The sequence below is a fragment of the Pocillopora damicornis genome, chromosome 1, assembly GCF_964200805.1.
Source record: "Pocillopora damicornis chromosome 1, jaPocDami1.2, whole genome shotgun sequence".
Classification (NCBI taxonomy): Eukaryota; Metazoa; Cnidaria; class Anthozoa; order Scleractinia; family Pocilloporidae; genus Pocillopora; species Pocillopora damicornis.
The window spans coordinates 38,566,345-38,590,936 of NC_142670.1; the positions used below are offsets into that span (position 1 = coordinate 38,566,345).

At 37.4% G+C, this 24,592-nt stretch overlaps 2 protein-coding genes across 4 annotated transcripts; both read right to left on the bottom strand.

Moving 5' to 3' along the window:
- Positions 1-1,694: 1,694 nt before the first annotated feature.
- LOC113670529 (uncharacterized) lies at positions 1,695-14,258 on the bottom strand. The gene is made up of 6 exons (XM_089183624.1): positions 13,599-14,258; positions 13,344-13,400; positions 9,172-9,549; positions 7,774-8,028; positions 6,389-6,571; positions 1,695-3,946 (listed from the first exon to the last, which is right to left on the bottom strand). The coding sequence occupies exons 1-6, from the start codon at positions 14,152-14,154 to the stop codon at positions 1,755-1,757; spliced, it is 3,621 nt and encodes a 1,206-aa protein (XP_089039750.1). The 5' UTR covers positions 14,155-14,258; the 3' UTR covers positions 1,695-1,754.
- A 1,147-nt stretch (positions 14,259-15,405) lies between these two features.
- LOC113686978 (uncharacterized) lies at positions 15,406-24,561 on the bottom strand. 3 transcript variants are annotated; one of them, XR_016188183.1, is made up of 4 exons: positions 24,255-24,561; positions 23,662-23,750; positions 22,031-22,096; positions 18,531-18,887 (listed from the first exon to the last, which is right to left on the bottom strand). XR_016188183.1 is itself a non-coding variant. In XM_089211535.1 (3 exons), exon 3 carries the CDS (start codon positions 16,238-16,240, stop codon positions 15,788-15,790), a length of 453 nt encoding a protein of 150 aa, XP_089067661.1. In that variant the 5' UTR covers positions 16,241-16,309; positions 23,662-23,750; positions 24,255-24,519; the 3' UTR covers positions 15,406-15,787. The 3 variants fall into 3 exon arrangements, 1 of the variants encoding a protein (XP_089067661.1); XR_016188182.1 differs by lacking the exon at positions 18,531-18,887 and adding an exon at positions 20,795-21,874; XM_089211535.1 differs by lacking the exons at positions 18,531-18,887; positions 22,031-22,096 and adding an exon at positions 15,406-16,309 and having other exon boundaries at positions 24,255-24,519.
- Between the last annotated feature and the right edge of the window lie 31 nt (positions 24,562-24,592).

Consider the following 24,592-nt stretch of genomic DNA (forward strand, 5'->3'; position numbering starts at 1 on the left):
TACAAATAGACGGTTTTGTGACAAATCAAAGGTTGCAAAGATTAAACAACTGTCTTCATATGAGAGGACCATTTGATTATTCTCAAAAGCTTCCTTGCATATTTTGAGATCAAGAATAAGTTCCCCACGAGATGAGGGCAAATGGCGGGGAGGGAGGGGGAGAGAGAAGGGGGGAGGGGGGTGGGGGAAGGGCTTGAACGAGAAGTAAAGTGGCAGTTACAATTTTTACCTCTTGCATTTATCGAACTAGGCCATTTACTAAGTTACTTACTAAAAAAAAGAAGATCAATTTAAATGTTATGTTTTTAATCTACTACATTTTTAAAGTTGCCAATTCATTACAAATAAAACATTGTCTCATAACTGAAAAGTCTCCCAGCCGTATCACAAGACAACATTAAAAAAAACACACTAATAAGCGTCTAACCAAGGAGAACATTCAGCCATGTGGTAAGATCATGCAAATGACATTTGTCACTTTTCAAGGACTAGAATTGAACTTACAATTTTTCACTTGCATGATTGTCATAATAACTTCTGTTCATGTCTTTGAAATAAAGCCATTGTCACTGACAAGATTTTGGACTACTTCCATCTGGATGATCAAAGCATATGGTCATCTGTCACTCCTAGGATCCAGCAATGTATTACGATAAAAGTATAGAGAGTATAGTCCCAATGATATAATAGCCTTAATCACTAATGTAATGGCCTGTCAGTCTAAAACTTGATAGAAGTTCCACTTTGGAATATAAGAAAAGAATGCTTCATCATCTACATATCTTTTAGAAATACTGATACTTAAGACTAAAGTTTAGAAATGCATAACGAATATATAACTGAATTATATGGGAATGTTAAAACATCCAAACACACTACTCTACATTGAGTTTGGTGATAACAAATAACAGTGTAATGCAGTTCTTATCTTAAAATACGCATCTTATTAAAAATCATAAAACAACTATGATACAAAGTTCCAGAGTACCAGGTTAAAGGGGTTTTTGAAAGAGCTCTTGTTTCCTCGATGGGACAGTTTTAACCCTCTAACTCCCATAAGTAACCAAGACAGAATTTCTCCTTACAGCATTAATACAATATCAAACAGACAAGTTATGAGAATAAAGAAAAATATCAACAAGGTTAATATTGGTTGATCCAATACCAAATTCTCTAAATTAACATCAAAAGAGTTGTATGACAGACAGTAAGGAGAATTACTGATGAGATCTTGGGAGTGAAAGGGTTAAAGCTCTACATTTGAGTTAATATATGATTGAATGAAATAAACTACAACTCGATGACAGAAGCCTGAAGGGTGAAAAATTTGAGCTTAACCTTTTAACCCCATTAGAGTGACTAGCATCTAATTTCTCCTCACAATATCACCCTTGAATCACACATTAAGGTCATGAGAATAACGGAAATGATCAACAACTACAGAAGCTCTGGATCGTTCAGCTAATTCTCCTTGTCAGCACCTCAGGAAATGTATCAAGAACAGTATGGAGAACATGAATACTGATGTTAGGGTGTAAAGTTATGTTAAATTTGTGATGATATCGTGTGCAGGTGATCTACTTTATACAATCAAAGAGGGAATCGATGTGCCTGCCTAAATTTGTTCCTTCTGTCGCGGTATTATGAATTAATTATTATCCAGTCTTACTCAATATTGTAAATTTTATCAATCGTTTCTTTTCGCGACTATGGACCTGAACGACGTATTTTAAAGGAGCAGTAAGAAATAAAAACTAATGTCCTCCCTTGCTAAGTAGGAAGGTTACGGCCTCAGTTTTGCCATATGTTTTTGCGATTTTTAACGGTGTGCGACCTACAAAATCTGTTGAATTAATATTCAAACCAAGTGACAGAATTTTTGTGATGATGGCCACATTACCACCCTCTGAAGCGGCGTGCAGTGAATTTCTTCCTGACTGGTTTCTAATAGAGGGATAGGCTCCCTTGTCTAAAAGATAATTTACAGCTTCAATCTTGCCATAAGCTGCAGCCAACATCAAAGGTGTACTTCCTTCACTATCTTCTGAATCGACACATAGACCACGTGACATTAGTGTCTCGATGATGGTGACATTACCACCCTGTGAAGCGGCGTGCAGAGAAGTTACTCCTGACTGGTTTCTAATAGAGGGATCGGCTCCCTTGTCTAAAAGATAATTTACAGCTTCAATCTTGCCAAAAGCTGCAGCCATCATCAATGGTGTACTACCTCCACTATCTTTTGAATCGACATTTAGACCACGTGACATTAGTTTCTCGATGATGGTGACATTACCACCCTGTGAAGCGGTGTGCAGTGAATTTCTTCCTAACCTGTTCCTAATAAAGGGACCGGCTCCATTGTCTAAAAGATAATTTACAGCTTCAATCTTGCCACAAGCTGCAGCCACCATCAATGGCGTCCTTCCTCCACTATCTTTTAAATCGACATCTAGACCACGTGACATTAGTGTCTCGATGATTGCGACATAACCACCCTGTGAAGCGACGTGTAGTGAATTGTTTCCTAACTGGTCTCCAATACGGGGATTGGCTCCTTTGTTTAAAAGATAATTTACAGCTTCAATCTTGTCACAAGCTGCAGCCCACATCAATGGGGTAATTCCTATACTATCTTTTGAATCGACATGTAGACCACGTGACATTAGTGTCTCGATGATGGTGACATTACCACCCTGTGAAGCGACGTGTAGTGAATTGTTTCCTAACTGGTCTCCAATACGGGGATCGGCTCCTTTGTTTAAAAGATAATTTACAGCTTCAATCTTGCCACAAGCTGCAGCCCACATCAATGGGGTAATTCCTATACTATCTTTTGAATCGACATGTAGACCAAGTGACATTAGTGTCTCGATGATGGTGACATTACCACCCTGTGAAGCGGCGTGCAGTGAATTTATTCCTAACCAGTTTCTAATACAGAAGTCGGCTCCTCTGTCTAAAAGATAATTTACAGCTTCAATCTTGCCATAAGCTGCAGCCCACATCAATGGTGTCCTTCCTCCACTATCTTTTGAATCGACATCTAGACCACGTGACATTAGTGTCTCGATGATGGTGACATTACCATCCTGTGAAGCGGCGTGTAGTGAATTTCTTCCTGACTGGTCTCTAATACAGGGCTCGGCTCCATTGTCTAAAAGATAATTTACAGCTTCAATCTTGCCAAAAGCTGCAGCCCACATCAATGGTGTCCTTCCTTCACTATCTTTTGAATCGACATCTAGACCACGTGACATTAGTGTCTCGATGATGGTGACATTACCACCCCGTGAAGCGGCGTGTAGTAAATTTATTCCTGACTGGTCTCTAATACAGGGATCGGCTCCTTTGTCTAAAAGATAATTTACAGCTTCAATCTTGCCACAAGCTGCAGCCCACATCAATGGTGTCCTTCCTCCACTATCTTTTGAATCGACATCTAGACCACGTGACATTAGTTTCTCGATGATGGTGACATAACCACCCTGTGAAGCATCATGTAGTGAATTTCTTCCTGACTGGTCTCTAATACAGGGATCGGCTCCTTTCTCTAAAAGATAATTTACAGCTTCAATCTTGTCACAAGCTGCAGCCCACATCAATGGGGTACTTCCTCCACTATCTTTTAGATCGACATCTAGACCACGTGACATTAGTGTCTCGATGATGGTGACATTATCATCCATTGAGGCGACGTGCAGTGGACTAATGCCAGAGTGGCTTACAATAAAGGGATCAGCTCCTTTGTCTAAGAGGTAATTTACGGCATCTCTTTTGCCAGTCGAAGCAGCTAAAATCAAAGCCGTATTACCATCGTTATTTTTTGCGTTGATATCTATGTCATATGACAACATATCCTCGATGATGGCAAAGTTGCCAGTCTGCACAGCTGATGACAGTGAGTTCCAATCGTCGCCTGCTATCGTCTGAGTGTCACGTGTATCTGAAAAAAAAAAGATAAATGAAAACAAATTTCACAGCAGAAGAGACATCTCCGTATTTTGTAATAATAAGAACGTTTATACTCAATATATAAAAATAGACAGTCAAAGATTGCATTTGGCTTCTGATATAGAACAACTTTTAGAGCATTGGAAAGAACTAGAGGTTGTATCATTATACATAAGAATAGAATATAGTTTTGCTGGGGTTCGCTCAAAAGCCTTATGGTTCCCCTATCCTCTGAGCCCCAACAATGTTACTTATGCTTCTTATTATTTAATTGCGATTCCATTTTTTGAGACATTTTTCTTCATACAAAACGGCATTCCGCGTTTTAGGATATTCCGTCATTATGCCGATCCACCGTTCTTCCATTCCATTTTTTAGTTATATAATTCAAGGTATCGTATCTCACAGCTTGCTCGCTTCGCAAATTGAGCGGCTCTATTCGGCATAATAATAATAATAATAATGATGATGATGATGGTAATAATAATAATAATAATAATAATAAATGATGATGATAATAATAATAATAATAATAATAATAATAACTGCGGGTGACAAGAGGAGCAAGCAATCCTAATCTGAACGTTGCCTTTATAAACGCATGCGGGCAGGTGTGTAGTTTGGCCCCGATTCGATTTTTGCTCAAATAGTGAGTCTACCACTAAGAATGTATGGAATGCAAAGAACGCTATTTTCTCACGCGCATCATGTGTAATTTGGACCTTGGAACACGTGAAGCTAACGCATAGCAGCAGCGCCGACCAATCCAAATCAAGCGTGTCAATATCTGGATTCGACGTTTCCGTTCATATCGCGTTGAATGCCATTTCTCGGCCGCATTCCGCTTCAGGCGAGTAGCGAGAGTGTTGTTCGTCTGTTAGTCCTTGACCTCAAGCGTAGAGAGGGAGTTGTATCTGTTCGTCCTTTAATTCAAGCGTGGAGCGTCGGTATTGTTCGTGCTTGACCTGACAAGCGTATAGTCTGAGATTGTTGTCTTTGATCTCATAGAAGCGTGGAGCGAGAGCGTTCTTCGTCCTTCAGTCCTTGGAACGGGATCGTTTATATATTATATTTTGGAATAATCTGAAATTTCTTCATATATTGGTCGTTTCGTTTCAGTAATAAATAAATAATTGTTGCATTACATCAACAATTTTGACTCGATCAATACGCGTATTTTATAACCTACAGTGATTTTCTTTACACCATGAAACAACAACAATTACAGCATATTACTAAAACTAAGCAAAACAAAACAATGGGACTAGTGTCTCGTGGAATGATCTAGTGTTGGTAACTGTTTCACAGGTTTATTAAAATTACCCTATTGTTAGTGTCAAAATAGAGGAAAAAGCGATTGGAGCATGGGGGGTGTCCTCATGGACTAAATCTTTCATTAACCAAATAGCCAAAAATGCATCGTCCTCGCCCGCATTTCCTAACCTTTGGTTATTACTAGTAATAATAATAATACTTAGCAAGGTAATTTGGTATTATCAACTGAGTTGATAAGTTTAACGTAAATCGGCCATCATTAAGGGTTTCAAAGCTGACGTTTCGAGCGTTAGCCCTTCGTCAGAGCGAATGAAGGAATTGTGGCTCCTGTGTGTGTTTCTATGCAGAAAATGGATCAACGCTTTTGGTGGGAACATGGTAACTAGCATAGATAAGTTGAACGAAAAGTGTTCGTTGATAACCTGGGACTAAGAGTGCCGATTTGAAAGATAACTTCTTTTTTTCGAGGGTTCTGCGGCATTCAAAGAATAAGTTCACCTTCTATACAGAACATTTCAAACACGGTTTCCAGCATTTCACGAAGAATGATAACGGTTTTTCTTGCTGTCATCACAACAAGATCAAAAACTAAACAAGAACAGAATGATAGCTTTTTACATAGATTCTAAGGGTATAAAGCATTTCTGTAAACTTTTAACTAAGTCACGTGATTTCTTACATTTCAATTTTGATCGTTTGACTGATCGATGTAAACCAAAATATAATGAAATGTACATGTATTCTTGAGACATGGTTGAGTCAATCTTGATATGACATTTAAATATCGCATTGGATTGATTGACTTAACCATCACTATTGGGCAGTCGTTTTGAATTCGATGAATATCAATAGAAATAAATAAACTATTGGTTTGGTGGTGTTTGTTGGATCCGGAGTGACTGCTTAGCAGTGTCTGAGATATATTGCTGTATTATTTAAAAGGAGTTGAACATATTTTTCATATTTTTAAATAAATTTATAAATGTTATTATATATTAATATTTTTTTACGTTATATTATTGTAACACGACCCCACAAACCTCTAGCTTTAAATACTTATCGTGTTTAAATAAAGTTTTATGATTATTATTATTATCATTATTATTATTATTATTATCAAAGAAACTAAGCTTGGTAATTTTGACTTTTCGATACTGACCAACCATTTCCACGTCAAATTCAGATGGTGCTCCTTCAGTTCCCATACCGCTGTCAGATGCTTCAGACATTAAACTTTCCGTCTCAAACAGTAGACTTTCCACGTACATTTTGGTAAAATTCCATTTGTATTCGTCAATACCCCGTGGCTTGTCTGCGAGCCTTTCGTAACTGGCATTCTGAACTAAACAAAACATAAAGAAACAACATGTTTTTGCCTAAAAATGTCATTTTAAAGTAGGAATGCATTTATGTGTTGAGAAGCTTTTAGGATGTTTAACAGTTTGTAATATAAATGCGACAGTGTGCTCTTTATTTACTTAATCCTTGCACATAGGGCAATTTTTTAAAAACGACGTGAGTTTGCGAAAACTTTACCCTCTTTGCAAAAAATAGTAGTTTGCCTTGGAGTGCAAAACCAGGCAAATATAGTGCAAAACTTATTTTTCACTACTATGTTTGAATACGTTTGCTCAAGGGATGCAAATGTACATCTTTGCTTATAGCTTGCTCTGAATTGGTGTAGGAGCAAGAATTGATACCAATAAGTGCTACATGTAAGTTTGTTTACAGTAGTGCATCTCAGAGTAAAAAAAAATCAAGCTATATTAGTATCTGCATGGATTGCACAATACAACTACTGTACAATTACTCATAACAGAAGCCTAAGTAAACCTAGAAATGGATAACTTGCTAAAATGGGTTCTTTTCAACATAGTAAGCGGTCAGATAACAAGCGATGCACTGTGAAAGTAGGGTGAGGTTTTTTTTAAAGAGATTTTTACTTTCTTTTTTTGTTCCGAAGAGCCATCGTAAACATTCCCATACAAACTCTTATAATTTGGCCATGACTCTTATTTCGCAAGATGATCATCACACAGCTGGAGATCGGTTTGCCTGTACGTATTCTGATCAAAACTCACTAAATTTCAGTTGGTGAAGGACATAGTTGACTGTGAGTATTTGCGTTGCCTCTTATTTAGACATAATACAAAATCGAGTGCAAGAGACCGGAGAGATGTTATCTTTAATAATAAACGATGACATCGCTCGCATCCTAATTAAACGCATCTTCTAAGTGCTTAATATACAGGGCTAGTAATATCAGCAGCGACACCCAGAATAAATCAAATCAGTGAGGAATCTATCACCAATATAGCCCTTTATGCTCACATTGGCGAGTTAACAAAATAACGATAACAATATTTAACAGATGGTTCCAGAGAATTAGCAGATCTAATGAATAAAACTTAGAAACCGTTTTGTATCCAATAGATTGGTCAGTGGATCGAAGATTTGGCACCTAAAATATTACAGTTTTTACTTTATTTTTTGGCATGATACTTCCTCTATATTAGAGCCGATAGAGATATTCGTTTACTTTTTAATCAGATTGTGACATTTTACCATTTACTATCCTTTCTCGCATAGCTGGAGAAACAAATCCTTTAATTGCATAGTTACCTTTCTCAAATGAAACCATTTGAGTCTCTACAGCTTCTATTCTTTCCTCCAGAAACTTGACTTGGTTCTTAAGTTGTGCTATTGTTATCAGAGAATTTTCAGCTGTTCTGGGTGGGAGAGATAACACTGAGTCGGAGTGCCTACGATCACCTCGTTCCGGAGGTCGCTTCTGGTTACCTAATGGTGGTCAGAGAATCATTTTGATTATTTTTAGATCTACTGTAGTGTTCATACCTGACACACGCACACCCACGCACCCACCCGCACACGATAAGGGGAAGATGCAGGATTTAGTGAAGGGGAGTTCAGATAAATGTCCACTGAAAGCGGACCATTCAAGAGCGGCTGGGGGTATGCATCCCTCGGAAAATTTTTAAATGGGATCAACAAGTAATATTTTCCTGGCATATCCAATTTAAGGTTTTTGTAAAAAAAAACTGCAAGTGTTTTCAGGTTTTCATTTCAGTTTAGGAGGTTCGGCCGAGTCACCCGAACAACCGTAGATCCGCTAAAGAAATTCACTACGCCATGGTTTGCAATTAAAGAACTGAATTCTCCTCCATATTTCGTGTCCGTTATTTCAGTGATTGAATATTAACCTGAATACCGAAAATAGAATGGGCTGTCAAAGTTTACTTCCCTTAATTAATGGTATTGCTTCGGAAATTAAAAGTTAAAAATTGCCAGCAACGAGAACGTCGAGTCGAACAAGGCAATGATCCTATTCCACAGTTAATTGTTTGGCCAATAAATTATATCTATCTGATTTACTCAAAACAGCCCTTGTTCATAACTTAATGTGGTTGAAGCAGCAGCAAAGCTGTACAATTAAACCTATTCTTCTTGTTACTGAACAGCTAAATTCCTGCAGTTCAACAACCAAAACAAAATTAAGCGGGAAATATAATGAGCCAATGAGACTGACCAGCCCAAGTTGGCAAATTAAAATGAAGGAGATGGCAAGTGGGTAGGTTGCTCATGTATGCACTGCTTCAGCCTGCAAAAGGATAATGATTGCAATTGACTGGTCCAAGTCGGAAATGTTTTCTTTCGCTATTCAATAATCTATGATCTATCACTTAATTTATGAAGCAAAATTTGACAAAAAAGTTGTTTAAGTATACAATAACGCAAATTGAGCCAAAATCGAGCAATCCATACAGTGGTAGTTTTTTTAACTTTTGCTATTGAAGCAATAACCCCGGAGGAGATCGGCCTCCGAGCGTACAAAAGATGCAAAATAAAAAGATCCCCGGTGTTGTTGATTTTAAACACGCATCAACTTTGTTTTAATCAACATCCTCAGATAAAGTTACTCACCGTCAGCTTCTTGAACAAGCTCAAGGTAAGCTTCCACGTATTCTGCTTTTTCAATCGTCACAGTCAATTCCACATTCTCTTCACCACCGGCACGGGTCTTCATTTCATCAGTCACAAAAAAGTTATATAAACGTTCCCTGAGCGTGCCATCCTCGTACATGTTCCACAAAGCAGTGAGCCCCGTGAGATTGTCGACCTGAATTGTAAAGCATACGCACCCTTGACTCACTTCAATCAATCTTGAACCAGCAGGAAGCACACAACCCTGGAAGCAGGTGACTAACTGATCATAAGTTGACCAGCGAGTCAAAATCTCACGGACAGTGAGTAAGGTTATTCCCGCTGCTGCCACTCCAAACACTGTCTTCATGTTCAGTACTGAAACAAATGGCACTAAATTAGATTTTGAATGTTGATATTTAAAATCATTTTTGGTGGTAGTCTGGCGAAGATCATTGTAAACAAGCTGGAAAAGAACCGTAAGAGGTGACAGAATATGACTGTCAAACATCGAAGGATTTTGTTTTGCATTACTTGAATCCGCTGACTTTTTTTGCTTTTTTTTTTTTTTTTTTTTTTTGTAGTTTGCGAGAAAACATACCGTCCCTGACGACGTGATCGCTCGGTTAACCCAAATTAATCGCAGTCCGATGCAAATTATGTCCAAATAAGTGTCTGCGGAACTATGTTATCTAAGAAGCAGACTGTCCGATTTTGATTTACCTCTGGGTTCATTTTTGGGAAATATGACTGTAGAATCTTAGAAATCTCGCCCGAATGGTATTCTTCAGCTTGAAGCAAGCATTTCAGCCTCGTGACCCGATGAAAGCGGCAAAATTCGAAATTGGCAGATTTTGACTGAACGTTTCGTAAAAGTTAGGCCGTTCCTTTTTCTTCAACCATAGGTTCATTCTGAATGTGTATAAGCACAGACGGCCCAAGCTCCAGCTGTGAGATGATCATCCTGCGCAATAACAGTCATGGCGGAATTAGAAGAGTTTGTATGGGAATATTTACGAGCGCTTTAAGGAATGAAAGAATACGTCAAATTCTCAATAAAAATACCTCATCTTACTTCCACGGCGTATCACTTGCTATCTGACCGCTTACTTAGATGAAATGAACCCATTTTAGCGAGTTGTCCATTTTAAGGTTTTCTACGCACATAAGGAAAGCCCAAGGCTTAACACTCCATTTCCGAACGCCCGATCCGAGTAACGAATCAAAGTGCTCTGTGAGCAAACTCGTGAATTGACACATGATTCTTTGGATTATGTTTAATGTTATCTGGTTTAGGGAATTTTGTGTTTGATTGTCATATCTAGAGTACGAGCAGTAGTTCAGTGTTCGCTAATGTAGCAAAGAAACAAAGTAACGTTGGGATAAGAAGGCATTACAATTGAAATGATCGTGCTATGACATTTGACAAGGGTGGATGATGTCGTGTTTTAAACGTATATCATTTTTGTTTCTGGTTCAAAAGAAAAGGTTGGAAGTAAATGTGGGTGAAAAGTGAAATTTACTGTCATCGTAAATATTAGAAAATCAAGGCAATACTATCTTAATGAAAACATTAACTATTCCCTCTTTATCAAATGAGACAAACGGGAACGAGTTTTGAGTGATATAACCAAGCCAAGACTGCCACTGTCATTTTGGATCTCCGCCTGGGTAGATTTTAGTCACGTGCTAGGCAACGTATGATCAATAACAAGAATGAATTTCATTTCAGGCCTATTTATCAATTTTGTGGTGTATAACTTTCGCATTTTAGTACGTAATATGTATTTTGAATCTTCAAATTGTCTTGAAACTTAAAAGAAAATTGTTCTTTAAAAATTTACTGAAAATCGGTAGCTAAAATTGTTTGTTTAGGTGTTATTTGATCGTGTTAGCTTGTAATTTCGTCAGTCGCCGGCATCTTCTGTTGCTTTACACAGGAAAAACACACGATACGAAACGTAATGATCGATTTTGTCCTCAATCTCACGCCACAACAGAAAAAGCTTTTGATCATCTGTAAACTCCGAGCGCTTCGCAGTAAGTGATATTTTCAATGAATCTTCGGATTGTTTTCAAGTTCAAGGATTGTAAATTACAATTTTATGAAAAACGAAGGTTGTTCTGTTATTTCAGTGTGAATCCTTGCATGCCTGCCAGTCGCTGGCGCCGCTTGTGGAAACTAAAACGAAAAAAAATCCCTTTTAAGATTATCATTGGCTTCTTTTTCACCCCACCACTATTCTCAGCAACAAAGATCGCCATTTCGTTTGTTTATTGCTGGCCAAAAACTATCAAATGCACTCAAAAGCCTAAAATCGAAAAGAAGTTTACAGGAATCGACCAATCGAGCGAGCGAGCGAGTTTCACTCCCAACATCGTATCTACAACTCGATAGCTAACTCACGAGTTAAAAATCCCAGCGCAAAATGACCGGGCAGCCACAAATCCAACGCAGAATCCAAGCACATATACTGTAGTTTCATTTCAGTTCACTGCAAACTCAATCTTCCCCGTACAACCGACGCTAAGCCGCAGTTTGCATCAAAAATTTCCAATTTATAGGTTTCTAACAGCCCGGGTACACATCAACCTTGACACGCGTTCGGAAATGGAGTGTTCAGCCTTGGGCTTTTTTTGGGTACGCAGAAAACCTTGAAATGGACAACTCGCTAAGATGGGTTCTTTTCATCAAAGTAAGCGATCAGATAACAATTAATACGCTGTAGAAGTAAGGTGAAGTATTTTTTGTACGTATTTGTCGCGTATTCAATGGTTCTCGAGGGGAATATATATAACAGCGTAATATATAAGTAAGATTGTACGCAAGCACACAGCGTTACCATTGTTATTCCTATATATGCTCAACCGCGTTGTAAATCAACTTTCCTAAATAAAAGCAGATAAACTAATCGCGAGTATTGTATGATAAACTCTACCATATTGATCATTGAAGAAGAACAGTTGAATTAGAGAAGTGAAAGGAATTAGTTGACCAATAAATAACTCTGATTGCGCGACACGCCGGGTAAGCCGGAAAACAAAAGGCAGTCGACCGTTACAAGGTGTTGATAGGCTTGAGCGACTCCTGCCATTCGCTAGCGCTTTGAAATCTTCAGCGCTCAAAGTTAAGCTGAGATAAAGATATCTATTCATGATTTTCCTTTGCGATGTGATAATAACGGTTAGTTTTAAGGTGTCATTTCCCCATCTGAAAGTTTTTGAGGTTTGGCAAAGCTGGACGAGATTGTGTCACGAGAGGCAATATAAATTTTCTTCTGTGTGCATGTGTTGTTTAAAGTATACTTTCTCTTCCTCAGAAAATGACTTCGGAGATACGTTTCTCAAAACCTTCATATAGGTATCCTCTATTCTTTAAGCGTATCATGAAACTCTGTACGTTTTTTATGAATTAAACGTGGTATTAATTAAACGTGGAACGTTAAGAATTCGTTCTTAGCAGATGAAGGGCTTCTTCTTTACGAATCCCGTATTTACGCCAGATGGATGACACGAAAAACAGTTCGTGTACTAGAAGGTCTTTGTGATGCGTTTACTATATACCTCGCGTCTGGGAATTTATTTTCTGAATTTGTTATTGTTCACGCAGCCATCGGCTGTGAATGTAACTGCTGCCATTTGTGTAGTTTCCTAGGCAAGACTGCACTTTCAATTCTTTCTGAATCTCGTCAGTTGCCTCCTAAGAGTGAATTCGTCACGGAGGAATGACAGGAGTCGTGCATGCCCGTAAACACCTTTTAAATTTCAAAGGTACGGCAACAGACGGTGAATCCTCATTACATTTCAAGTTTATTCACGCTATCTCGCTGCCAGCAAAGATGTTCACTCGGACCGCGGCAGAATGTAAATGACTCACTTTTTCTATTACGACCGTGATACAACATAATTTCCACGCAGGCGAATTTTAGGGGCCCGACTCGGATTCATCGAAGAAATTAGAAACAACTTCGACCGTATAACGCACTGACACGAGCATGTTAACGAGTACGCTAGATACCCACACTTTCTGATATCTCCGTAAAATAGTTTTATAGTTGATCGTCGGAAATGCATAACTAGTTTAGATTGCTTCAGATCTTTGGTTTGTCTATGGAGTTTAGAACTCTTTCTCACTCATGCTCAACACTTAAGTCACAACAATTTTAACTCACCTCCGATTATTCTTCCACCAGTATCCCTGGCTACCTGAACAATGTCACCGGCTTGCGCTTAAATTGTAAGATTCAATGACAAATTAGGCAGGAGAATTATGATAAACTGACAGAATTGGGTTTAAATTTTGAGTTCTGATCAATAAATAGCATATCATGCTTACTCGATGGACGTTATTTGAGCAAAGACTCTTAGATACTTTCTCGCAAAAAATGCGGGAAAATATAAATTGCAGAGGATCGAATAATTGTTACCTTTCCATCTTTCAAAGTCATCCTCATTAGTTCGTTGTTTCTCGAAGTCCTGAATTTCCTTCACCAGATCTTGCCTCTGAATTCTCGATAAAATCTCCTTCAAGAACTCAAGACGACCAAACTCAAAAAGTTCTCGGCCCTCAAGTTTTTCGAACAAAATTCGAGCAGTTTGAGAGTTTCTTTCATTTTCCTCCAACGTTACCCTCTCGGTGCAGACAACAATGAGCTGTTGCAGTTGATTGCTTTCGTCGAGAGCGCGACTGGTCTGTTCAAGCAATTCTTTATATTCTTTCCTTTTTTTCTCGAACTTTTCCACTTTCCGACGCAACGACCATTCGCTGACCTGTTTTACCAAATCTTTCAATAGCCCAACCTGATCAATGGCCAACCTTTTTTGATCCTGTAGCTTTTGAAAGAGAAACAATGTACCAGGGATAACTTGAGCGCTAGACTCCACACGCCCTCCACATGTTAAGTATACGAGTGTAGCTTTGTTCAGTTCATCGAGTCGTTGGCTGATTTCTAAAAGAAGGTGATTATATTCTACGCGAGACATTTCAACTGTCGTTACTATGGATCTAAAATACTAGGATTTTGATCGAACGTAGTTTGGTTTTTGGCATTTCATGTCAATTCACAATATGGCGGAAGACGTTTCATTCCACGTCACGCGCAGTTTTGTTTACTGCGGTTCTAAGAATAGCAGCAAATTGTTTTCACGGTTATAACTTTTTGACAGTTGTCATGGAGACGTGGGAATAAAATGGCGGGATTTTACTAAGGCAAATCACTCTAAGCTGACATCGCTGCTGGCATTTGTGCTTTCTTCTACAATACATTTCTTATAATTTACACTAATTTTCATTGCGTGTATTTCAATGTGATTGTAGGTGGTTCATATATTTACAGTTTTATCCAGTATAGCAGTCAGTTTTCGTATTTTACAAGGAGTGATTCACTGTCTTGATTGTCCACCATTTTGAAACATCGCCAGAAATCAAGGACATTTCGAGCCCGCTAACAATAATCAGCGGTATATCGTATTATACTCCGGAACAATAGAATATCAAGAGAATTCAATACGGCGGCGATCACGGCTCGATCTGCGAAGAGAGTGTTTCGTACCATGACTTATACAATTTGAGCACCGCAGATCTTCTATTTGATGAAAAGAAAAAGAAAAGAAGACCTACAAGTAAATCTTTGGGATTTTTCGAGGCAGAGATATGACATGATGTCAGAATTTTGAGTTGCTTTAATTTAATTTTCGCGCTAAGACTACTGAATTTGCATTCAATGCCTGGCATATTTTTATTCCGAAAAGGACCGAGAACTAATTTATTTCCATGCAAGAACATAAACGAATATGGCCGACGATTCGAAGATCAGCGCTGCTCGTGTTAACTATTTCAGTCATAGTTTTCAACATGGCGTCTCGTCACTTACTCAATATGGAAAATAAGGGATATTCTAGCGCGTTGGGAACTTTTTTGATGGGAGGAAATGGCTATTTTACAGGATATTTGGGCGCTTCGAACTCTGTAGCAGTCAATTCGATCGAGAGCAGTTGACTTTATTGTGCACTTTCCTGTAATAGGCGAGTGTTTGGGATGGAGACGGCGGATTTTGAAGAACTGTATGGCCTAGGTCAATGATCAATGACAAAAGAACTGGCTCGGGAAGTAAGTGGTTCTTATTTATCGAGTCCCTGTGAGGTTTGATGAATAGCAGAATCAGTACTGAATATGTCTCGATCGAGAGCAGACGGGACCATGAGCTCCTGATTGTTATATTTTAGAAATTTTACAAATTTCCATACAGTTTCTTATATTATTTGGACGCCATTATGGACAAAATGCGCAAGCGCGGCCGCCATCTTGTCCAATATTTCTGCCAACGATAGGGAATACGGAAAACGTGGCTATGTTTACACTCGATCGGATATACGTCACACGCCATCACATGAGACAACTCGCCCCCTGGACAATTAGCCCCCAGTCTCTGGACGATTAGCCCCCAGTCTCTGGACGATTAGCCCCCAGTCTTTGGACGATTAGCCCCCAGTCTTAGTCTATGTAAAAGGAGAAGTTACATTCATCTGTTGGTCATTGACTTTTATGAGTTTGTGGCTCCTAAAGGAGCCCTTTTTTTGTGAATGTCTATCTTTATTAACATTTACTCAATTTAAATTACATGGGTTGTGCGAGGTGAGCACAGGCCTCCAGAAGCTCCTTTGAATTCCTTAGGCCGTCTTCATATTGACTCCAGAGGTCGAAGAGTCTTCTCTGCATGGTCCGGTAGCTTGACCGCTGATGTCTCTTCAGCTTTTTGTCTGAAACCAGACGGATCTGCATGCTGACCAGTGTAGCTTCCCGGTGAAGTACCTGGATCAGGATGTACAGGGGCAGCTGTGATCGTCCTTTGGCGCGCCGGTTCAGTCCATTGTGCCAACCCTCTAGGTCGTTATTCGTTCTGACCGCTTCTAGGAACACGCTCCAGTTCTGTGGCGGGAAGGTCTGACTGACTATCCAGTTTTCATCTATGGAACTGCAGAAATCCTGCAAGGGTCTGACAGTTGCTTGCTGCTGGAGTCGACGGAATCTGCGTTCGATCTTGTCTGCAGGGAGGTACGATAAAGCCATCAGTTGCTTTATTAGCTGGTGGGTGCCGCGGTCATTTCTGTAGGCATCCTGGAGTCCAAGCCCTTGTACCTATCAAAGAAAAGCGAAATTTAATATTTTGTTAGCTAGATGTTAAACTAGTTTCGTTTTGAACATTGTGCGAATTTGTATTTGTTATCTGTGGTTCTAGATTTCAGAAAATTCGTGAAAAGCCCGAGAAATGAAATTATTTAGAGTTATAATAGTGAATAAGACATCGTTACGAGCTTTAGGAGTGAACCCTTTTTAACACATCTAACTATAGCTAGACTAAAGTCGATTTGTTTGACCAATCAAGGATTTAACAGTTTGAGATTGTACCTTTCGCCATAGGGCTTGTGTCCAGTGGAATGAACACGTGGCTTTGAAATAAACTACAATGAATAAAATTTCGCACCTTGCGCATGGGTTTGAAATAAGCAAATTACTAATAAAAATTAGTAAAAGTTCGCACAATTCGCGTGGCGAGTTTGAAATAAACACCGATTGACATTAACAAGTAGTCGCCAATAAGTTAAAGTTTCGAAGTTTCGTCCCTGGTTTCTTTCCTTTCCTATTTAAACAACATGACGGAGAAACATTCGTAAAGTATGTAAACAGAAAGAACACAGTTCATTTTTGTAGAATATATAAACAGAAAGAACACAGTTCACTTTATATTTCGATACGCACGGCAGAGAAACGTTCATAACAAGCAAACAACAAGACAGCAAGAACGTAATTTACTTTATAATTTAACACGCATGGCAGAGAAATGTTCGTAAAAAGCAAATAACAAGAAAATTGTTTATTTCATAATATATGATAGGGAAACGTTCGGAAAAAGTAAAGGGCAAGAACATAGTTTATTTCAAGGTTGATGGGTTGGGGGCTAATCGTCCAGAGACTGGGGGCTAGTCGTCTGGGGCTAATTGTTCAGGGGGCGAGTTGCCCGGATACCGTTCACAGGATGGATCTTGGATCGAACTTGGGACTGTGAAGTGCTTACTCCATTCATGAAGTATCCTTTTGAGAATTACTTAGAATTACTTAAAATTACTTAGCACACAATCACTGGTGTGAAATATATCGTGCTTTTGATCAAAAAACAATTTCATAATTCATTCAGAAATAAATAAAAAAATGGTTTAATTCGAAGAAATGCTGAGAAAATCTTAATTCGAGAAAGAGTCAACTGAAAACTCTTTATCGGAACGTGACTCTTATTTGCATTGAACGAAGGAAGCAGAACTCTTCGTAAAGTTGAATATTAATTAACTTATGAAATCACTGAGGTGTTTTAGATTTGTAAACGGTGTCCCATGCGTACATCATTTCGACTGCTAAGTTGAAGGGAAACAGTATGTGATGTGTTAACTTTAAGTGTGTGTCAATATACTTTCCGGGATAATGCCAAACAAAATCACGAGTACTTAAAATTGCTTGAGCAAATTATTGGTTCAGTCAAGATTTAAGTTTCACTATTGACATCCTTCAACTAAAAGATACAAAATCATGACATAATCTTGCAAAGTTCATAGCAAATACAGTCTTTCACTTACTCGTGGTTCATGCATTCAATTACCGGTTGTCATTGTCACACCATCATCAAAACCATTCAACGAATAAAGTCAAGAAACAAAGAGATAAAAGACTTGATGAAAAATCAAACGGTCTCGCAAAGATCTAGGTCTGTGCGATGTTTTGTGCAGGAGATATTCGAAGAAATGTTTATAAGGATTTGTATGGAGAAGCCATGTTTTTGTCCTTCTAAGTGGCACAAACATGGCTGCCAGAAGCTAACAAAATATACGTCATCAAGTTTTGCATTAAAAAGCCTGTAGAAACATCTATATGAGTACTTAGTCATATACAAGGACTGTTGAGACAGCGAAATCAAAATGGATGTCCCTTTTTTTTTTTAACCATGGTCACATTTCATCCCTTTAACTCCCAGATCAAATTTGTTATTCTCCTTACTGTCAACCATACAGTTCCTATAATGTTAGAACGGAGAATTTAGAGTTGTATTATCGAATTATTCCCAAATTCACATTTTTCTTTATTCTCATCAGTTGTCTGCATGATGTTTTATTGATATTGTAAGGAGAAATTCTGTCTTAGTCACTCATGGGAGTTAGAGGGCTAATATATAAATATATTAAATATATAATTAATAAAACTAAAGGAGTAAACTGGATAGGAAATGAAAGTTTTGCATCATAACGACCAGAAGCGTCCTTTTTTCATTCATTTATTCATTTTCATTCGTGCACAATCATTTCTTTATAAATTTTTCAGAATAACATTTGGGCAAACTATCTGATCATTTGAGTGAACGACCTTTAAAGCTGATAATAACACTTCCAGTTTCTCTCTTTCCAGGAAACTAAAGAATCCTGTAGTCCAGTTCACACTTGTTTTTCTTTCTATAAGTCTCTAAAAAGTTTTAGCTCGAATCTAAATAAGACTAAGTGGTAATGGACAAGTCCATTTCTGGTCACGTGGTGTCTGGCTGTGAAAGCCTCTAAGTGGGCATAATAGGCGGGGGCAGGCATGGAGATACTGCGCGTGCACCGTGCGTACAGCTGCTGAAGGAACGTCTCGTGTTTCTCCCTACTTCTTGAGTGCTCTTACCGCTTCCTAAGTGCTTTACAACAGAACAGAGCACAGTCAAGGTTTCTCTATTTGTTTTATAGTAAAGAATCTTTTAAATTCTCTGTGCAGTATTTTCTATTTTCAAAACAAACTTTAACCCCAAAGTGAACAGCAGTGTCGTCAGCATACTCCACACTCTCTTGAAGCACGCTTGTTATATTTCAAATAATCTGATTGGCTGTACAAGACTAAAGCTGTCAAAAATGTCAAACCATTTAAGTTCAAAAACCATCAAAGTTCACATTCTGCAATTGTTTAACACTTTTGCCTGAAGTTCTTAATCTCTAAGTACAGATTGTGTAGTTGAAATGTTCAGTGAAATCCGGCCGAACTGTGGCTCATAAAAACACGCAAGTTTTTTCACATGATAAGTAGAAAACAAACTGCTCAAGGCGAGTTTTACGAATGAACGACAGCCGAATTCACCGTAACGTAAAGATTGCTCGGGATGACAGAGCCGTAAAACTCGGCTGCAGTGACTGATGCGGCCTTTACCCCTCAACGCATCGGAAAGTAGGTTCAGTTATCCCCAGCCTCCTATGAGAGAAAAAGTTTTTATGTATCCACTTGATGTGGATGAAATTTCACAAAATGAACTTAAAGCAAACAAAGAATCATGGAAAAACCTAAAGAAATATTTAAATGACCCTAAAGAAGGCAAGGATATAACTTTTTATGAGTTACTTGCAGAATTACGGCTCATTGAAGAAATTTAGTTATTAGCTATAATCATACATCCACTATCTTTTTGAGGAGAAAACTTGTTGAAATAAGAATTAACAATTACAACCTTGCTTGTCTTACTGCATGGAGAGCAAATATGAACATCCCATTTGTACTAGATATATATATGCCAGTGCTGTTTCATATGGCAAATTAGGATCAATACCAGTATCTAGGCAACTGTCCACCTACCCCTCCCCTAACTCAACAACAGTCAATTGATAACAAGTTTGGGTTAATGTTGGGTTAGGGGAGGGGTAGGTAGGTAGTTGCCCAGATAGCAATATTGATCTGCAAATTATATATCCAAAGCTCAAAAGGGTATGAGTGAACTCTTACAACAGGCTTGTGCTGAGGCATGAAAGGGGAATTCTAGCATTATTGTTGAAATAAGTACACAAGAAGCTGTCTTTCTTATTTTACAAATTCCAATGTGGAAGGTATCTAGACAAATTGTATTTATAAATACTGCACCTCCAGATAAGAGAATAGAACTTTTACAGCCATCAAGTGATATAAATGAAAGATGATTGTGAAGATTTAAATACAGGTGGTTTGATTGAAAGATACACAAAACACCCTGCTAGTCTTGAGCACCTCTCACCAGCAGATTGGGCAACATGGTATAATAGCCTATTTTACAGTTGTGAACTTAGTTGCCAAGCCTTTAATTTGGAGTGAGGCTGAAGGTGACCTTGTTGTGATAGAGACCAGGTAGTTAGCATGATAACAAAGTAATTTGCATTTGAAAAGCAGCAAGGTTTGTATCATAACAAGGTCAACCTTAGCCTCACTCCTGTTAAAAGGTTTGGCAACCAAGCACATAACTGTAAAATGGACTGTTGTGAAACAAAATCATATGTTAAGCCATCAACTGAACTTGATAGTGAAAATCTTCTGTTGGAAAATACTATTGATGATTTTAATGATGATAATCAGCCCAGTGAAAATAAAACTCCAAACAAGAACAGGAAAAGAACTAAGGCCAGAGTTATTGGAAGTGTGTGGTTAATCAACAAAGTGATCCTAGGAAAAATTATTGTGAATTTATTATTCTCTTTACTGCTTGGCAAAATGAAGAAAAACACTTATTAGGTGATAACTCTTCCCATCAAGAGTATTACTTTCTATTAGCTCCCAAGATTCAAGAACAAATGAAACAATGTGTCATGTGTCAATATATCATAAAGATTTTAATGAATTACAGGAACAGGTTAATAACATGTGGAAGACACAGATAATGAATATGACTTGATAGCACCATATACTTAAAATGTTGAACACAGTCATAAGGCACTGGGAAATGAAGATCTACAACCTGATTTTAATGAGAATTATTACTTATCAGATGACAAAGGGATACCAACAGTTGATGCAAACTATGAGCCATTAATGCAAAATAAATTGAAAGATGAAGAGTATAGGCATATGGTTCAAATATTAGACAACAAGCAAAAGGAATTCTTTTACCATGTACTGCACTTACGATAAACCTCAGATGGGCCTTTCTACTGTTTTCTCAGTAGAGGAGCAGGATTTAAATATTATAATACTAGAGCTGATTTTGACTTTCATGAAGTAAAGGTATTGATGCTAGCACCTACTGGCAAAGCAGTTATAATATTAAGTGTAATACTATACATACAGCACTATGAACAGCTGCTTTCCATTTATTGAAGACTTAAAAGTTTTGATTCTAGTACTTAGACTCAATACTTTACGAAGCCAGCTCAGTGCAATCAAACTTATATTTATAGATGAGATATCTATTGTTGGCAATGGTATGTTTAATGTAGAAATAAACAGTAGACTTAAAGACAATAAAGGAAGCTCATTACCCTTTGGTGGTGTCAGTATTGTTGCTATAGGTGATTTATTTCAGCTGAAACCAGTCATGGATGGTTGTATATATGTAAAGAGATGAATAATTCTTAATATAGTATTCTTACCCCAAACCTTTGGCAAGAACATTTTAAGATGTTTAAACTGCATCAAGCATTAAGACAGAGGGAAAGTAGGCTGTATGCTGAAATTTTAAGTATACTAAGGGAGGGTAAACATACTAAAGAGGGTACAACAAAATTTAAAGAGAGATTGATACCAACTGGCAACAACAATTATCCACTGGATGCTCCTCATTTCTTCATTCAAAATGCCAAAGTAAATGAATTCTATGACAAAGTTCACCGTGTCTTATCTAGACCATAGTATTCCATCAAAGCACATTACAATGATTTTGGAGCTGGGTTTCAGAGTCTAAGAGACAAAATAATGAAGCAAATTCTAGTTGATAAGCCAAATAAAACTAGTCAACTGCACACAGTTTTACATATTGCAGTAGGTGAAAGGACAGATATTTCTCTCAACTTAAGAACAGATGATGGCTTGACAAATGTTGTTAGTAATACTTACAGCGAGCTGGTAAACCATCAGGCATCATATGGGCGCAGTTTGACCATGCTGATATTGGTGAGAAAACTAGACAAGAAAATGTACATCTCTATGTATAAGATATTGATCATGTAGGTGGACGCCTATATCAAAACAGTGACCTTATAGTTTGCTTTTGGTACAAATAGAACAGTACAGGTTGTAATAAAACAGTTTCCATTAAGACCTGCCGCTGCTTAAACCATTCACAGATCGCAGGGTTGTAATGAAACTAAAATACCATAGTTGTAAATTTTAGATACTAAAATGGCAATAGCACATATTCACTATGTAGGATTGAGTAGAGTAACAAATATAGAAGGTTTATATATGCATTGACCTTTATGAGGACAAAATAGCTGTCAGCTGGCCATGATGTTAAAAAAATATAATGTTTTAGAAACAAAACTAGGTTAAATTTGTCTATAACTCTTATTCACAATACTCATCAAATATTATTAAATTTAATATTATTTAAATTAAATATTACTTAAATAAAAGGTCACTGTACAGATATATTGATGATGTCTGCAATGACTTGAATTATTCAAGTACAGATGTTAGTATTTTTTCTGAGACAAGACCCTTGCAAAATGGATTTTGGAATTCCTAAGATTATCCTAGGAATAAGAGGTGTGAATTTTCACAGGAATTCCTAGGAATTCCCAACTATAACAACTCTGGTTCTAAAAACCTAGAAAATCCCAGAAATTCTCAGAAATTCCAAGTTTATAGCCGACAGGACTTGGAATTCCTAGGAATTCCAACTCAGAGCAGCAATGACTTTTGCTGAAAAGCTGTAAATCTAAAAAATTCCTAGAAATTTCTAGGAATTTTCAGGAGTTTCTGGGAATTTTCAGGAAATTCTAGAAATTTTTAGGAATTGCTGGGAATTTTAAGTAAAAATTTGAGGCTACCAATATGAAATAAATGTTAAAATTTTAAAAATTCCAGCTAAAAATTCAAGTATTCAATGAAATTTATCTACAAACTTAACTAAGGTTTACGTGTAGAATATATTTGATTGCATATTAACATCAACATGGAGTAATATTAGGATGGAATTTGATTCATTTTTCTTTTCTTGAAAACTTCACACGAATTAATCCTCAGTTACAGCTATTCGTATAAAATAGTCCTAATAAATCATTAAGTTTGGTTTGACACAAATTGTGAATAAAATCTGTTGATTCTTTTCCATAAAATACAATATCTTAAATTACAGTTATTGCATTAAATACTATCTGTCTAAAAATAGTCTTAAAATAAATCATTTAATTTTGGATGATGATACAAATGGTGTTTAACCCTTTTGCTCTCAGAGTTAAGCATTGACTTGATTTTATGTGGTTGTAACTTCTTTGGATAAAACTCTTGTGTGTGAACATTGAAATGTAAGCTGTAAAGCAGCACTTTCATGTTATCCTCATTGTTTTTGTTGATTCTGCACATTGAAATTCAAAGATTTCTTCTCAAATTTTGACCTTGCACTCTTGAGAGTGAAAGGGTTAATTACAGCTAAATAGAATTGATTTGTTAATTAAAATCTTGTTGTAACTGTAACAATAAATTAGAATTAGTTTTCCTACACTGCAGACTTAGCTACTGTTTACCTTTTTTTCCTGAGCTCACAGCTTTCCCTGTTGGCCGTGAAGATTGTCTACAAGAAGCTTGACCATTTTGTATCTGGATTCAATGATATCTGAATTTGAAAAAAAAAAAAAAAAACATATATATATACATATATATAAATAGATATTAAAAGCTCAGACAAGGCCTTAGATAGCTATAAGGAAAAGGACATTCATTGGAATCTCAATTTAACAAAGTGCACTGGGATTGGGAAATCTCTGTTATACTGGAGTTAGTACATCTCTCCCATAGATTTTACTAAAAAAGGGTTCAATACATTATTTTGTTTTACCAAGGAGGGCTCCTTTATGTAATAAGGTTTGTTTAATCACAGTTTGTATTATGAATCTTGAATGATCCCAAACGTGACTAAAGTAATCTTGAAACCTTACTGATAGATTTATTTCACTGTAAGCATAAGCTTAAGAAACTGCGGCATGTAAATGACAGATTCCATTCTCACGATTATTCTAGTTTCAGTTACGCCGAGCGTTATGTAAGCTTAATTAAAGCCGTTATATCTATTCTTTGATAAGATTTTGATCACGTAACGAATATCGCAATTTTTACTCACCTCAAACTTTCAAACTCGTAGCTCTATAAATGGCCACTCGACCCTTGTTTGTACCAGTCAATATGTCAACTGTTGTCCCTTCTTTTGACTCCACGGCGCCAACGACTTTCTTTTCATTTACATCACTCACGTTGTTCTCGTTTTCCCGTTGAACCACAATAAAGCCTATCTTAAGAAATGTTATATTAAGCAAAACAGTTGAGAAAAGAAACAACTTAACACACAAGCGATTAAACGATGAAAAGTACATTCAAAGATGAGCGCCAAATGGAGTCTTCTTTGTTTCCGATCACGGGCATGATCACGTGGATATTTTAGGACTTGTCATTGGCTAGTAA

Coding starts and splice junctions, on each gene's coding strand:
- LOC113670529 (XM_089183624.1), bottom strand. CDS start 14,154: ATGTCTCGCGTAGAATATAATCACCTTCTTTTAGAAATCAGCCAACGA. Junction 13,401..13,598: donor TGACTTTGAAAGATGGAAAG/GTAACAATTATT, acceptor TTACAATTTAAG/CGCAAGCCGGTGACATTGTT. Junction 6,572..7,773: donor TAAAATGTCACAATCTGATT/AAAAAGTAAACG, acceptor TGTTTTGTTTAG/TTCAGAATGCCAGTTACGAA.
- LOC113686978 (XM_089211535.1), bottom strand. CDS start 16,240: ATGGCTTTATCGTACCTCCCTGCAGACAAGATCGAACGCAGATTCCGT.